This window comes from Cyrtonyx montezumae, unplaced genomic scaffold (genome assembly GCF_038088225.1).
Source record: "Cyrtonyx montezumae isolate F1298 unplaced genomic scaffold, pur_monq_1.0 scaffold_16, whole genome shotgun sequence".
Taxonomy (NCBI): domain Eukaryota; kingdom Metazoa; phylum Chordata; class Aves; order Galliformes; family Odontophoridae; genus Cyrtonyx; species Cyrtonyx montezumae.
The window spans coordinates 5,990,851-6,006,414 of NW_027071892.1; the positions used below are offsets into that span (position 1 = coordinate 5,990,851).

Below are 15,564 nucleotides of genomic sequence, written 5' to 3' on the forward strand. Positions count from 1 at the left end.
CAAAGCCTGTGGCTGGGAGCGAGGGGCTTTACTGTGGGGGAAATCCACTGCTTTTGGCTGTCCCAGAGGTTCTGTGGGCTTTGGCTAGGAGACCCAGGAGTCCAGAGGCGGCTGTGTAACAGACTGGGAGCTGATAAATAGGAGGAAGAGCCACTTTTTATGTGACACGGGCAAGTTGGAAGGGTTTCAAGCCAAAAGAGGGGAGGTTTGGGTGAGATTTGAAGAGGAAATTCTTCGCTCAGAGGGCAGAGAAGCACTGGCACTGCTGCTCAGAGCTGGGGAGGCCCCCACCTGAGCTGGTGGAGGCAGCCAGCCCGTGGCAGGGCTGGGCCTGGGGGGGCCCTTCGCACCCAACCACAGTGTTTCCCTGCTGGGGCAGTGCTCATAGCGAGCAGCACTCACGCTGTCCCAACGAGCTGCTTTGCTGGAACATGGGGCTCTGAGGAAGGTCCCACGTAGTACAGCATTGGGAAAGCTACTTCTATGGGTTGGATGTGGCAGCTGGGAACTTCCTCCCCCTTTTCCACCATCATCCCCCTGCTCAGCATGGTGTGCTTCTAGATCTGCCTGCACTTGGCTGCACCAAGGGGTGCTGCTCACCTTGTTTTCAGCCAGGGCAGCTGAGGAAGGCAGGAGAGCTGCTGGCTGTGCATGAGGAACATTTCCCTCTTGCCTTCAGAGCTCTCCCTCCCCATGCATTCTTGTCTTGGATGGTGGGAAATGATGGGATTGTTCCCAGAGCTTGCTCACACTTGATTTTAAAGGCAAGGAGAGGGTTTTTTTTGCCATTTCCCCCCGCTCTGGAAAATAAAACACTGCTGCCCGGCTGCCTGGGCAGAAGGGGAAGCTCTGGGAAGGAAATAAGATCTGAAGAAATGTGTCACCAGCAGAAAGCACAATTGTTTTTCTGCGTTTACGTCGCAGAGCGCGGTCCCGCTCATCCAGCTGATGTTTGACAGCCGAGATAATGCATTTCTATTGATGCAATTAGCAGGACGTGGGTTTTGCTGGCTGGCTTGGGGGCAGTGTGCTTTTCGGTCTGACTCCTGCAGATAGATCAGGGAGGGTTGGAGAGCCGCCGTGCGCTGCTGGAATTGGCCCTTCGGGTTTCTGGAGGTTGAGTACATAAGTGCTGCTATTTCCTATTGTGCTGTACCCTGCATCGCTGAAAAGAAAATAACTTGAGGGAACACAGGGTTATTTTTGCCAGCTTGAGATGATCAAGTTTGATTTCTACAACCCCCTGAGTCTTCAGGCTCCTACGTTAAAAGCGGCATTGGAACCGTGTCTGTGCTCAGGTGTGTGCCTGCATGCTTTGCTGGCAGTATGGGCTCTAAAATGTGCTCATGAAAAAGAAAGAGCTCTCATGTTCCTGCGACGTGGCCCCTTTTGTAGAACTCAGTGCTGGGTCCTGCCTGGCGTTGGCATTGGGAGGGGATGGGGACCTGTGTGTGCCTGCATCCGGAGGCTGAGCCGGCGGTGCTTGGGCTCTCGGTGCAGCAGAAGGGCTTTAAGCTTCTGGGAGTTAAGCGGTTTCTCTTCCCGGACAGTGCACATGTGGACACGTCTCCTGCAAGGAGAATGATGCAGTGTGGTGTCAGCAGCCATGGGGTGCTCTGCCCTGCCGTGTTCATCTCGCTGTCTCGTAGACCTACGGCTTTGCCATGAGCGCGGTGCTGCTGGCTGGTGTTCCCTGTGCAGCCTGTGCCGTGCAGGGCCTTGGGCTGAAAGGGTCAGGGTGGTCCCTTCAAACGTAATCAATCAATTACTTTCTGCTCATCCCTCAGCAGCATCTCTTGCCTGCTCCGTAGCGTTCTTCTCGTGCTGGCTTGCTGCTGTTAGCAGCACGTGCTGCTGGCCCAGCTGTTGGCACAGGTCGTCCTTTTCCCACTTTCTCTGTGCTGTGCAAGGAGAGAAAAATCTGTGAATTGGCTGTAACTGACCTCAGCAGCAATGTGGCTGATGGGGAGAGCTGACGGGTGCAGAGCAGGGGCTGTCCCTCTCCTGTGCTGCTCTCACACCCCCCAGAAGTCTCAGTGATGGCAGTGTTCTGGCTCAAACCTTTTTTGCCTCCTCCCCAATCTAAAATAGAGACAGCAAAAGCATGCCAGCAAGCCAGACGGTGATGGACAAGGGTTCTTGTCACTCTGTCTTAATGAAAGAAGCTTGTCCCAAAGAAGGCAGTGTGAATTTCACTGTAACACGTTGCTCCGAGGGCAGGGAGTGTGGAGGGGTGCTGGGAAATGTCCTGTGGGATGGGGGCTGGCTGGCTTTGCTGGGGCTGCTGTTCAGACCCCGTACCTTCTGGGGATGGGGAGGGCACGTCTGGCATAATGCATTTGTGTTCAGCAGTTTGCAGTAGCTGTAAGTGCTGCGGATGCTCTGGCTGTGCAGGGCAGTTAACGTGTCTCTCCGTTTGAACAGAGGCAGTGTGCCCCTCCAGCCCGCCCTGCGTGCAGCTCTCCGGGGGAATCTCGTCCTGCTGCTCGTTGGGAAGAGCTGCCCCGATCCCTTACGGTCAGGATCCTGCGGCATCGTGAGGCACTGCGTTACCAGCACGGCGCTGAGCAGCAGCCTTGCTTGCAGGAGAGCAGGCCAATAAATCACAGCTGAAGGAGCTGAAACCACGAGTGAAGAGCGTGAGCCTGCTCAGAGGCGGACCGAGCCGTGTCTCCGGGTGGGACTGAGCACCAGCCTGATGCTGCAGGAAGCACGGAGCCTTCTGGGAGCTGTAGTTCAAGCGGACACCAATTGAGTGACCCAACATGTGAGGTTGGTGTCTGCAGGTGCGATGCCCATCAGCCCTCAGTCTGAGCAGCCCTTGTTCTGACGTGTCTCTCCTCTCTGTTCCCCAGCCTGGTGCAGCTGCTGTCCTTGCTGGCAGGCGCAGCACGTTGCCAGGGCTCTGTGCAGACCATCTAGCATGCTCCTCAAAGCACGCCGTGCAGCTGGCGCCAGCAGCAGCCGTTGCATTCCGGGGACACCAGGCTGAGCTCACACCAACCGGGCACCGGACCCTCAGAGCTGAACTGCTTTGGGTGAGAGGATTTTCTGGCTCTGCGCTGGGCTGGGAGGGACTGGAAGGAAAAAGGCCTTTTCTCCTCTGTTTTGTGAGCGTGGTTAACCCTGCTTCTTCTCTCTTGCACCACTTATCTTTCTTGTTTTAATTCTGTCTCTAAGTGTTCTCCTGTCTGTGTCTGTGTGAGGGCCGTGAGCTCTTATGGGTTGGGATGCTGTCTGACACTGTTTGTCTCACAATGAAGAGGAAACTGAGAGTGGAAGAGAAAGCGTGTGGTCATCCAGGACCTTAAGCCGTGGAACCTTCATGACTGACTGAGGATGTATATGAGGCGACGCATGGGTGGGAAAACTAATGGAAGGAATTCTGCATTGCGTTTAACCGCAGTGCTGTGGCAGTTCCCAGCACGGGCACAGCAAGGGGCTTTTTCTTTTGTGCCTCCTGCAGCTTGGCTGCTTTTAGCTTGGTGGGTCAGAGCCCGTTCTGCAGGGCCAGGTGATGGGTACCAGGCTGAGCCTGTGCTCAGGACATGCCCGGGGCACCCCATGCAGAGGGATGGTGTTCTGATGGTGTAGACCTTCACTGTGTTTGAGTGAGCTGGTGTGGCCGGGCCCTGTGGCTGTGCTGGAGGGACGTGGATCAGCCTGCTGGGGCTGTGCTGTGCTGTGCTACAGCTTCCTGAAGGCATCTGTGCTAGTTTTCAGCCCCCTCATCTGGAGCATAGCATTTTTCTCATGTGATGGTTATATTTGTTCCAATAATTGCTCTCGTGGGTAAGTGCTGCTTAAGGCCCTGTGTAATTGAACACGTCCTGTGACTTCAGCTGTTCTGGTGTAGCTGTATGGTGGTGCAGACACAGTACGGTTATTCCAGTGAGGAAAGGGGAATGCCATGGTGGCATCAGGCACCGTTGTATCTGTATTGCTCCAGATGTGACACCAGATGTTTTTCCAGCCATATCATTTAGATGACAGTATCATCTCCTGGCAGAAAAGATGGCACAGCCAAGGTGCCAGTGAGGAGAAAGGTTTGTGTGTTTTTCAGAATGATTTAGGTTAGGATACAAGCGAAATCTGGAGGTGGAGAGAGGGGTGGGCAGGAATCTGGTGCTTTTCCATAAGGTTACAGCACTGAGCTGTGCCTGCAGAGAAACCATGTTCTCTTGGCCCCTTGTATTTGTTCTCCCTGTTCCTTCCTTGTTCCCTGTGCTCATGAAATCCTTATACTTTTATCTCCTGGTCATTGTGATGGAAATGCCAAATGCTGCTTTTGCCTGTCAGGCTCATCCTACCCCTGTGCTTGCTTGAGGCACAGCCAGAGATGTTGTGGCTTAACTTGAGGTTGATTGTTAGGAAACTGGGACATGATGCTTGATTAAAGCAAGGAAAGTCTAAATTGCTTTGAAGTGGGAGAAGGAGGCACGTGGGTCTGCTGCCATTGTGAAAGGAGGCTTTTTCTGGCTCTGGACGTGGCAGTACACTGAAGGTTGGGATTTGTCTCTACTAAAGGAATGCAACTGGATGTGGTTTGGGCGAATTACGTATTTATTGTCTGTCTAATCTCTGTTGAAGCTGTGGCTGAAGCATCTGGGGACAATGTGCTCAGGGGACATTTCCTCCTCCCTCTTCCTCTGAAACTGCTTTTCAAGTCCGTGCCCTGGGCTTTTGCTGGCTCTGAGGCTGCACTTCTTGCTGCAACTCTCTTCCCCTCCCTTCTTCAGTGGCTAGCTCTTCATCTGCTTATCTGTCAGCTTAGCATGATCGGAAGATACAATCCCCAGTGTCCTTTTGGGTATGACCTTGCGTTTGTGCTACGCTTGGGCATCCATGACTCTCTGTGAACTGGAGTGGCTGATGACGTGCAGCTGACATCTGCCTTTCTCAGTGACCAGGAGGGAACTCCTGGGTCAAGGCCAGTTCAACACTGTTGAAGGCAGTCATCTTGTGCAGGTCATGAACTTCTCTGTTCACGATGGAACTAACTGCGTGCTTTCTCCCCAGCACTTCTGGAGCAGTTGGTCCAGAGATCTCCACTCAGAAAGGTTAGGAACTCTCACTTCCAGCATCCAGTTCTCCTGTGCTGGTTTCTTGTTCGTGTGCCATAGCAGAGTGTCGTCTTGCAGATGAGAGATGACTTGCAAATTTTCTTTTTCCTTCCCTAGTTCATTGTAACCTTTACGTCCTGCAGCAGCCATGGCTTTTGGTGTAGGTTTATCCTGAGATATGTGAGAACTCTTTTGTTTATCTGTCATTTCTTTCTGGGAGGTTGGTTTTGGTGGGGCTGTTTATTTCCATGTTATGCTTTTGGCTGTGTTAAGTGCAGGTGGAGTTCTGAGCTGCACAGTTTGAGTGTGAGTTGAGTATAGAGGGGCACTTTTTGCATTACTGTCACTTCTGTCTTTTTTTAATGTTTGTCCTTGCTACTTTTGCAATCTTGCCCCTTCAGGAGGGAGAGATGTTGTCAGAAACAGTTGAATCAAGGTGAACTTGATAAAGCAAACGTATTGGAGAGTCAGTGCCTGGCTCTTACTCGTGTTTATCTCTAGCTGTGAATGTGCAATAACAACAGTTCTGTTCTGCACAGGCTGGCACAGCCTCAGACTGGAAGATCTGCTGTTTACCAATCAACACTCTGCTGTAAGTGAGAAGGGGAAGAAAACGTTTTATTGCTGCTGGGTAACCCAGAGTCTACTTAAACCTATCTGGGGGGGGGACTAAAAAAAAAAGGAAACGAAGAGCACATGTGTTACTCAAGATGCGTTTTCCTGGCAAGAGGCCCATGTATGTGTTTTTCCTGCAAAGCATCCCTGCTTATGCTACTTCCTGTTCAAGCTGCAGCATATTGGTAGCAGGCAAATAAAGGCTTCCTGGGTTTCACAATGCGACCGGTCTCAGCAGGCAGTCTGTCAGGGTGATTTTTCAGCCTGGCTTGTTTTGTAGCTGGGGTAGGCTGTGGGCTGAGGAGGATGACGGAGCAATGGTGCCAGGATTATAAATGCACAGAGGAAAAGATCTGGAAATCGGATCCATGGGGGAAGCTTCCCAAGGCTGGATGCTGTGGCTTGTCTTGTTTTGTTTCTTCCCCTTGTCTTTCTGTCTGTGGCATTACTGCGATGTTGCTAATGAGATGAACCGTGCCAGCCCACACACACTTCTGTTAACACTGCACTCAAAAGCCAGCCACAGTTGGCGGGTAAACTGGAAGATACAAGTTGCCCTGTTGCACTTCAGCGAAGCTATGTTAATTGACTGAGTAGAGCACCCGGCTGTGGGGATTTGTTTGTTTTGTCTTTCATTCTGTGTAAATCCAGGCCGTGCTGCTGTGCCTTTGATGCTGTTTTCCGTGCTTATTCAGACAAGGGCCTTCCTGTCCTTTAGTTAGGGAGATGGAGTTGAAGTTAACCTTTATTCTGAAGAAACCTTCCTGTCTGTCTCCTCTGCAGCTTGTAACTAAGATGCCGATTTCCCCTTTCGAATCTGTATAATCCCCTCTCTCAAAGTGACCGTGATAGATTCCAGTAGCTCACTGGATAATCTATCACTGGTTTACAGTGTGCTGTGCAAGGGAGAAGAGCAAACTTTTCAGACTTTGACGCTAATTGCTTTGTGGCTAAGCTGGCTCTGCAATAAATCTACTTTTCCTATCAATCTTTTGCTTCAGGCTTTGAACACCTCTTCCTCTGCCTGCATACTTATGAAGAGTCAGTGCTGGGCATTGAGTGCAGCTCAGCCCAACTCAGCTGGTGTGTATGAGTTTCTTCTGTGTTAAAGGTGGGCCAGAACCTGTTTCAAGGCAGCTGAAAGAAGGTAAAGATCCTCAGGCTTGCCTCTGCATGTTTATGTCTGTGGGCAGAAAGATGTGCTGCTGTTCTGGACTTTGCTGGAGTGTAGCATGATGTATGAGGTCCTTTTATGTGCTGGTCAAGGTTTCCAGGTGAAGTTATCTTGTTACCTCATTAATAGCCCATCTAACAAACTGTATCCAGGCAGCTAATTTCATCTAGTTGTATCTCCACAAGTAGATCACCCATTTGTTTCTTTCTGTGATTTGGAAAACCGCTTATTTGCAGCTTCCAGTCTTCTGTATTTTCACCTTGGGCCAGGAATCCTGACTGGCCTCTCCTGCCAGCCCTACTGCCCCATAATGAACATTTGAGTGGATAAGCTTTTCCCTTTTCTCTACCTCCCTGCCCTCCCATTTGTGGTGCTCTGTAAGCCGGGCATCCTTGTGCCTTGCAAGCCTGAGTGTTTTTGACCCTGTCAGGTAGAGCAGTGCCTTGAGTCTGCAACTGTGCCCCGAGTCATGCAGGAAGCTCCGTGCTGGAGCCTGAAGGCTGAAACAGCTTCCCACTCTGCTGTCCTTCCTGTTAGACCTATGCCTCAGTCTGTTTCTGGAGGGACTTTCCCACCTCTCCCTTCTGGCAGCTTTGCAAGGAACTGCAACTTTCTGACAGCTTAATTTCCTGCCAAAGCTGCAGCACTTGAGCTGCCTTTTAGTGCTGCCTCGGCAGGTGAGCAAAGAAAGAGCAGCAAAACTCATTTCTTGTCACCAAGATGCCAGCTTTGTGCAAGACACTCACCTGATCAGCATGGGGTGTTTGGTTTGCTTGGCTGTTTTGCAGCATGGGTCTTGCTGACAGCCGTGGGAGCTCTTGCTGTGCTTGAGAGCTTTCCTTGAGTTGGGGTTTAGCATCCTGGATTTCAGTCTGGCCTGCTTCTGTCTGATGTTGGATGTCTTACTGCTCTTTTCCTGCCTTGTGGGAAGAAGAGAGCTTGTTCTCCCATCCTCCCCTGCTGTCTCTTCTTTTATCAAGGTCCTCTCAGCATGGTGAATGCAGATCGTACTCAGCTTGGTGCCCACGCCTGGCTTTGCACATCCACAGGTTTTGCCACCCTGCTCTGTGCAGCAAGGAGCTTGGCTGCTTGTCACTTGCTGCGTACACAAATGCTTGAGCTTCTTTTACTTGCTCGGTTGGCGTGACGCCATCAGGCCTCTGTACCACACCCATCCTTAGTTACCTGTGCCTGACCTCTGACTTCAGGTGGGGACATCTCAGGATCCCTTGTTTCTGCTTGCAAGGAGCAGGTTGCATGAGAGTGAGAGCACAGAGCTTTGCTCCTGAGGGTGATACCAAGTCCAGCCTTTCTGATCCCCGAGGCAGGGTTGTGCACACAGCTGAGGGAAGAGAAGGGCTGGTTCTGGAAGCCTCTGTGTTGTAGCAGGAGGCCCTCACCTTCCTCTGGCACAGCTCTGAGGATGGTTCTCCTCTAGGTCCGTGGAGGGACGCTGTGAACAGAGCTGTCTGCTGTGCAGTATGGCTGTGTTGTCATTCCTGGGACCTAGCAGAGAAGGCAGTAGCTCAGAGGTGACTTCATAGGGTGGAGAAACTAATGAGGTGACAAAGTCTTAGCCTTAGGCCTGAGAGGCTGAGAACAGGGAGATGTTGGAAGAGTCAGGCAGGAGCTGAGCTGTGCTACGTGAACAAACAGATCAGTAACTGAAGGAGTGTGGGGAGCATCTATCACTTACCAGGGGGCTTCTGCACACGGGACCAAGTGAGGTGAATCTGCCCTTGGCATTCTCAGGGGCTGGAGCAGCTCCAGAAACCTGTCTCTTCTTGCTGCGTGCCAGAGGGAAGAGCTTGGGCTCGGTCCTAGGAAGATCTTGAGACAAGCTGATCCTGCAGTTTCCCAGATGCTTTGGAACATGTGAGCTAGGTCTTAGGGTTTTTTTTGTTGTTTGTTTGTTTTTCTCTTCAGAATGGAAATCTACTTTGGAAGAGAAGGTGGCTGAGGACATCTGTGCTTGGCTTTGCATGCTGTGGCAGAAGCAGTGGTACCCAACCTGATGGCTGCTGTTGAGGCACAGGGCTTGTCCTGCACCCAGGCAGCTGCTCTGCTCTCCTGGCAGCAGGAGTGGCCCCCCCCAGGGAAGCTCTGCTGTCCTGTGCTCACTGCCAGTGCCTGCTGCTCCTGGTAGGGAGCAGCAATTTGAGGGAGGGTCTGCCTTGCAAACCAGCACTAATGCGTGCGAGTGACTTGGAAGCGGAAAGATGAAATCTATTTTGGATTTGGAAGCAATATTTTGGGAGCAGTTAAGCAGTGTCAGTTGGAACCTGATAATTATTGCAGCTGCAAGGAGTAAAAAAACCCCAAATCCCAACTCAGCATCTTACTAAGGTGCTTGACTGCTCATTTCCATGGATGAGTTCCACCCTTCCTGAGACACTTCAGTCTGTTTGCTTTGTTGCTTCCTGTCCTGATGAGATAGGTGGAAGCAGTGCTTTATTTTACTTATTAGGAGGAAAATCCTGTTCCTTTGTGGCAAGGCAGAGGAGCTGCTGGCAGTTTGCTCTCTTCCTGAGGCTGAGGTCTGCCCTGCTCAGCATGGGCTGTGTACCTGCATGGGGCATCTCCTGGGGTGTCTCTCTGCCCAGTGGGAGAAGCTCCTAAAAATAAAGCTTTCAGAGAGTCCTTCCTCTTTGCAGACCTTTTTAATTGACCCCTTCCCTTGCTAGGGTGTAGTTTGCATTCTCATCTTTCCATCTTGCAGACTCTTCCTTTGCTTACTGTTGGCCCAAGGCGTTTTCTGGCTCAGCGTGGCGAGCAGGTATGTGCTTTGCATTGAGCTGCAGTGATGCAGCTCCTCCTGTTTGCAAACGGACTCCGGTCAGCGCTCCCCTCTGTGCGCTGGCTGCTCTCACCTGGCACAGAGGGTAACCCTGGAGAGAAGGATTTACTGCTTTGCCCACAGAAATCCGATTTCACGCAGCGCTCGCAGCCAAGCAGCCCACTTAGACCAGACAGTCTTGGAGATCACTGGGACTTAGCAGGGTTATTCTGCACCTATTTATAGGTCCCTGCCCAGCTCCACCCACCGCAGGGTTTTACCGCAGGGTTTTAAAGCAGGATTCCCAGCCTCTCTCCTTCCTGCAGCGTGCTGGGGTCCCTGGTGCAGACCTGAGGAGGAGGAAGGGCTGAGACCTGAGCGGCGCGCTGGGAGCCCGCAGTGATGCCAGCAGCAGACATGTCTTTTGCCTGTTGTGGTGAGCTAAAACTGACACTTCTGCACATAGGAGGAAGAAGCAAAGGGCTCTGCTTTTCCGGCTCAGGACTCGGAGGAGGAAGCAGTCTCGATCCAGCCTGTGGAACAGCTTCGTTAGGCAGTTTGGCTCTGTGCAGGGAAGAGGGCTGTTAAAGAACAGAGCATCCCACCTTCTGCTTGGCACAGCCTGGGGTGAACTCTACAGGGCTGTGTTTCTGCCCAACTTGCTTTTACTTCTTAATATTTTTTTCTTGCTGGATAACGAGGTGAGGCAGCTTGTGCTCTTAGCGTGGTGTGAAACTGGGGTGTCTCAGTCAGACTGATGACACTGAGAGATACTTCCCCTCACATCACCGCTTTCAGTTAGCCAGAAAGTCACATTTGTTGCAAGCTAATTGCCTGAGTTGCAAGAAATGAGAGGGGGAGTGCCAGGGATCCACGTTGGCTGGACCTGCAAGAAATCAAAGCCCTGCTGTTGTGCAGGGAGCTCAGTGTGGAGATGTGTTGTCTTCAGCCTGCCTGATGCACAGCTATTAGGCAGACCAATTACAGCGAGGTAACTGAGGTAGGGAAAACTGTGTTCTTGAGCTTTGATTTTTACCAGTTCTTTTTCCTTAGTGCAGGCTTTGCAGGTTATACAGAAGACACCATGACAAAGTAGCTAATGTTCTTCAGCTAATGGCCTTATGCAGGCACGTTTCAGTATTAAGCTTGTAGCAAAACTGCACCTGCTCCTTGAGCTGCAGCATTTGAGAGGCTGTTATCTATCAAGGCCTTTCTTGGTCCCTTAGAACAACCCCGGGATTGAAAAGCTGTATTTTAGGAGTCTTTGTTTCAGCCTTTTCGCTGTGCAAAGTAGATTCTTCGCAAAGGTCTTTGTACAGTTCATTCATCTCTGTAAATCCTGGTGGGTAATTGAATAAGCTCAGCTGTGCTAATTTTTTCTTCTTCCTCGTTTCTTCTTTTCTCTCTGTTGAATGTTCCCTTGATCCGTTCCTTCTGACACGCATCCAGATTGCCATGCCTCTCTCCTTTAAGGAGACATATATGTTTAAACTTCTTTGAATGTCAGAGGACAAGAAACGTTTCTGGGGTTTAACTGTGGGATTCTAAGAAGCATAAAGGGGAGCGGGTGAAAAGGAAGAACATTCAAAGCCCTCAAACCCACTTCTTTGGGTGGAGAAATGCTCAGAATCTGCTCAAAATTGGCTTGAGCTGAAAGAGAGTATTTCATTGCCCTGCGTGAGATGGTCACAGAAAACATAGTTGTGCAGACAGTCACTCAGCCTGCTTGCAGCATTGCAAATGGGAAACTGGAAAAGGGGATATTCAACCTCCTCCCCGCAGACAAACCTGAGCCTGGAAATTCGTGGTGCTTGCCTGGGGAGATCCTCTTCTGCAGCCCTGTGCTCCCCATCTCCAGGCAGCAAGAGCTGGCCTTGGTGACATGGCCCTGCTCAGATCATGCATAAACAGGCTTCTAAGGCTGGAGGGGTGTTGCTGAAATCATACCTTATCTTTCTCTCTTTTTCCTTTTTTTTTTTTTTTTTTCCCTTTCTCTTTGTTTTTTTCGACTCCTGATCAGAACCGACCTTCCTTTCTCCGGTGAGTCGGGAACCTTACAGCAGCTCATGCCGCAGCGCCTCGCCCATCCCACGCGAACTGCCCGTGCCGCTGCCTCGGACCTAACCTAGGATACAGCTCTGCGTGGCCTGGGTAGGGGGGAACCATGGGGAGCTCTGCCTCGTCGCTGGCTGCAGAGACGGAGTCGGACCATGGCTTCTCTAGCCCACCCTACCCAGGGCACCCAGCTGTGGGCTGGTATAGGAGTAGTCACGGTGGTCCTGTTTGGGAAAGTGACCTTATAACGCGGCAGCAACAGCATTTACAGCACCGGCTGCGAAGGTAAGGAGAAGGGGAAGGAGCCTGCTTACCTGCTTAGCTCTCAGCTTCAACCCAGGGCGGCGCAGTGGGGTTGAGTCGCTTTGCATCCCGCTGAGTGTTGGGCTCTTTCATCCAGAGGCTCAGTTCTAGTCCTTGTGAAATTCAGGGCTGAATTTTCACTGATTGGAGTGGTGCCAAGCCACATCTTGTTTACCAGTTTAGCAGGCCGCCAATGTCTCCTGCAGAATTAACTGCAGGACTCATCCCACCTCTTCCTCGCTCACCCCAGTGGTGAAGGTGTGTGCCTGGGAGTGGGATCTCTGTTCCTTTAACAAGCTTGCCGCCTTCTCGTGGCTCCCTTTTTACCTCCCAACTAACTGTAACTGTCAAAGATGAAGCGTTATGACTCCAGGTTGAGTGGGGAGTAGTAGCAAGAGTCTTTGAACTTAAAAGAGCAAGAGATGCTGTTTTCATGGAGATGCAGTGAAATGCTCTGAATACCACATCACGGGGAACAAAACGCACCAAAGCAGAATGACTCCGAAAAAGAGCTCAGCGTTTCCTATTCATTTTCCATCCCTCCTTGATAAAATCAGCACCTCAAGATGTGCCTCTGAGTCATTTCCCTGTGCTCGTTCCCCATCAGCCACCTGAGAGTGAGGAATATTCCCTCCTGTTGGAGGGCTGAGTGCCACGTTCAGGCTCTGCCAGGCTGAGAGGTATGCCGAAAGCAGCTAAAGATCCCCAGCCCGGGGGCTTGACTACAGAGGCTGCTGTGTTTCATGCTAACACTACCTGAGCCTTTGCCTGAAGCCTGCATTCTGTAGATGCCAGTGTCGTTGGGTGTCTGTACTTGCTTGAATCTGTTTGGAGCCACTAGTATTTTAGGAATAGCTGCTTGCTTCTGGGTGTCCCCGAGCTGTTGTGGCTTTCCACTGGAGGCATTTGCTGTGATGGTCATGTCCTATCTGTGGTGTAGTCCTTGTTTTTGTTGCTGCTGCAATTCACTTGCCAGTGTCTGGTGTACGACTCAGGGAGACCCCATGGCACGCTACGTCACACTCTGCTCCCTTGTAGGATCTGCTTTGGGTTTCCTTGTTGGGCTTATAACAGCATGGAAGCAATTAGTTGTCTGAGAGTAAAGACGTGTCTGAGTTCTGGAAATGCCTTTGTGCAGTTCCCCACCACCACTGCTGTGTGTCCCAACCTGCAGGGCTGGCCTTCCTGCTTGGCAGCCTGTGCTCTGCGGCCCTCGAGGGATCCTGCAAACAGAGCTGGGCCACTCCTGCAGGATGACCCCCTCCAAACTGCTGCTTTCTCCTGTCTTCCCTGGACAAGTGTGGGAATGGCAGTGGACTGCCCTGCTACCCCTGTGCACGGCCAGCGCTGCGACTCAGGAGCTGGCAGTGCAGAACAGTGCTCTGTGCTGCAGGGTGATGTTTGTGCAGCCCAGCTTGTGCCTGCTGCTCCCGAGTCTGAGCCTGCAGCCTGCTGGAGCTGGAGAAATTAAGTGAAATCCTAATGTGTGGAAGTACATTTCCTGCACAGCCAGCCTCCGCAGTGGGGCGGATGTTGGGGCAAGCACAGGAACTGCTGCTCTTTGTGCAGATAAAGGCAGTGTCCTGTTAGGAGTGGTTCGGTGAGAATTATGCTTTCTCCCTGCTGAAGGAGAAAGCTCATCCCAGCTGAGTGCTGCGTGGTTCCTGGAGACAGGAAAATAGCCATGATTCACTGAGCAGCCTCTGCGTGGGAAGGACTCGCTTTAGGCGGCGATTATGGAAGCGGGTTCAAAAGACGTGCTGAGATCAGCCGGGCTGCCAGGCATCAAAGTCCCCACGGTTCCCATGGTGAGGCTGGTACAGCAGCGGGGTGAGGCAGCAGCAGCTGCTTGGTTTCCAGAGAGAAACAGATTAATATACTCTTCTTTAATAATAAAATAAATATAAGAAGTCCAAGGAGGTAGGTCCTCCTCTTCATGGCCTCATCCCTGGAGCCCAATAGTGCAGGAAGGAAGTGGAGTTACTGGAGAGTCAGGCTGAGGCTGCCCAGAGTTCTGGGATAGACTTTGCTTTTCCTGCTTGTTTCCTGCCTCTGCCTGCAGCTGCATTCAGAGCTGCTGGTGTTTGGCTGCCAATGGGCAGCACAGAGCCAAGCCTGCTGTGGTGTGCTCCATGCCTCAGGGATGAATGCACACCTTCCACGTTAGGGAAACAGAAATGGGAGTGCTTCACAAGTGGGCTGTTCTTGCAAGGAGGCCTCCCTTGCAGTGGGAGTAGGAGTCAGGGAAGAAATCAATGGTGTGTGGTGTTCAAGGTGTGCTGGAAGGTGGGAGGAGGCTGTGCTGCCTCGAGGGCTGAGGCTGGTGGTCTGCTGCCCTGTCTGCTGGGGACAGGTGGATGTAGGAGCAGCAAAAGGGACTTGGTGATGAAAGCGTTAGCCTCGTGACATCCAGATCTGAATGCCTGCTTTCTTCTGAACCAGGCTGCATGGTCTCTTTGTACGTGTTAGCATCTCATCTTCTAAACAGGAGCATGCCCCTGCTCTCCCCAGTGTACTGGAAGGGTACAGCTACCTACTGTTAAAGGTACAAATTCACAGTAGTGAAAGGAATCTTGTTGCTAAAATCTCTGCTTGGGGCAAAGATTTTATTTTTAAACAAATCCTCTATAGCTGTGTGTACGTACGTTCCAGATAAATTCTGGCTTAGCTGCATGTCTGTTTAGGCTCCTCCTTGCTTGCATACGTGGAGGTGTTTGGGCTGCAGCTGGGTGACAGCATTCAGCTGAGCCTGCAGTGGCCGAGGTGATGTGCCACCACTTCATGGCAAAGTTCTTGACGTGCCAAACCCTTTGTGAAGCTGCAGGCAGTGCAGTGCCACAGGTGCTGATGGCAGGACCTTGTTCTGCTGCTGCCATCAGGTGCTTTGATGCACGGGATGTGCCTGTTCATTGTGCTGGAGCTCTGCAGGTGCTGCAGTGAGGTGGCTGTGTTCCTGCATGCGTCGTGGTCGTCTGGGAGCTGTGGCATCCCAGTTCAGCTGGGATGTGGATGCCTGCTTGGGGGGAGCGTTGGGCTTGGAAGCGTTTGCTTGCCATTTCTCACCAAAGCACGTGGTAGCTGAAATGGTGCCTTGCCCCTAGAAAGCAGGCAGTGCTGAGGAGCTGGCAGTGCATCGTGCTGTGGCCTCCATCCCTGCCCATCCACTTTCTGTGCTGGCTGTTCCAGCAGTCTGTTTCCTCTCAAAGCCTCTTAATTGTCTAAATTGAGGCTTTTTTTTTTATCTCTGGAGCTGTAAAGAAATCAGAGGATGGCACAGAGTGGTAGAAACTGAAGGTCTTAATGTGAACTCATATGGCCCCAGTGGTATGAGGGCAAATTTTCCTTTCTCTCTCTTTGCTGCCCCCAGGTCACCTTCTCCATCTCTGTTTCCCAGAAGCACAGAAAAAAGCCAGGGCAGGGAGGCAGAGCTTGTGCTAAGCTTTTACCAGAGGTGCCTGAACCCCGTTCCTGGAGTGTTGCTGTCACACTGTGGAAACTGCAGCAGGCCTGTGCCTTAAATATGTCATTAAGGAAGGGCAGCAGCACCTTTACGTGGTGTTGGGGTGCTCTGTGGTAGC

General features: G+C 51.7%; 1 protein-coding gene across 7 annotated transcripts in view; it reads left to right on the plus strand.

Moving 5' to 3' along the window:
• CAPN15 (calpain 15) overlaps nucleotides 1-15,564 on the plus strand; it is a 45,180-nt gene that overhangs the window by 998 nt on the left and 28,618 nt on the right. The window contains exons 2-6 of one of the 7 annotated variants that reach the window (XM_065732544.1): nucleotides 2,425-2,772; nucleotides 2,856-3,038; nucleotides 5,603-5,655; nucleotides 6,680-6,825; nucleotides 11,649-11,968. In XM_065732544.1, the coding sequence (XP_065588616.1) occupies nucleotides 11,793-11,968 (176 nt within the window). In that variant the 5' untranslated portion in view covers nucleotides 2,425-2,772; nucleotides 2,856-3,038; nucleotides 5,603-5,655; nucleotides 6,680-6,825; nucleotides 11,649-11,792. Of the gene's footprint in view, nucleotides 1-2,424; nucleotides 2,773-2,855; nucleotides 3,039-5,588; nucleotides 5,656-6,679; nucleotides 6,826-10,145; nucleotides 10,629-11,648; nucleotides 11,969-15,564 lie in introns of those variants that run through there. The other 6 variants (XM_065732543.1, XM_065732547.1, XM_065732545.1 and 3 more) reach the window with 6 other exon arrangements.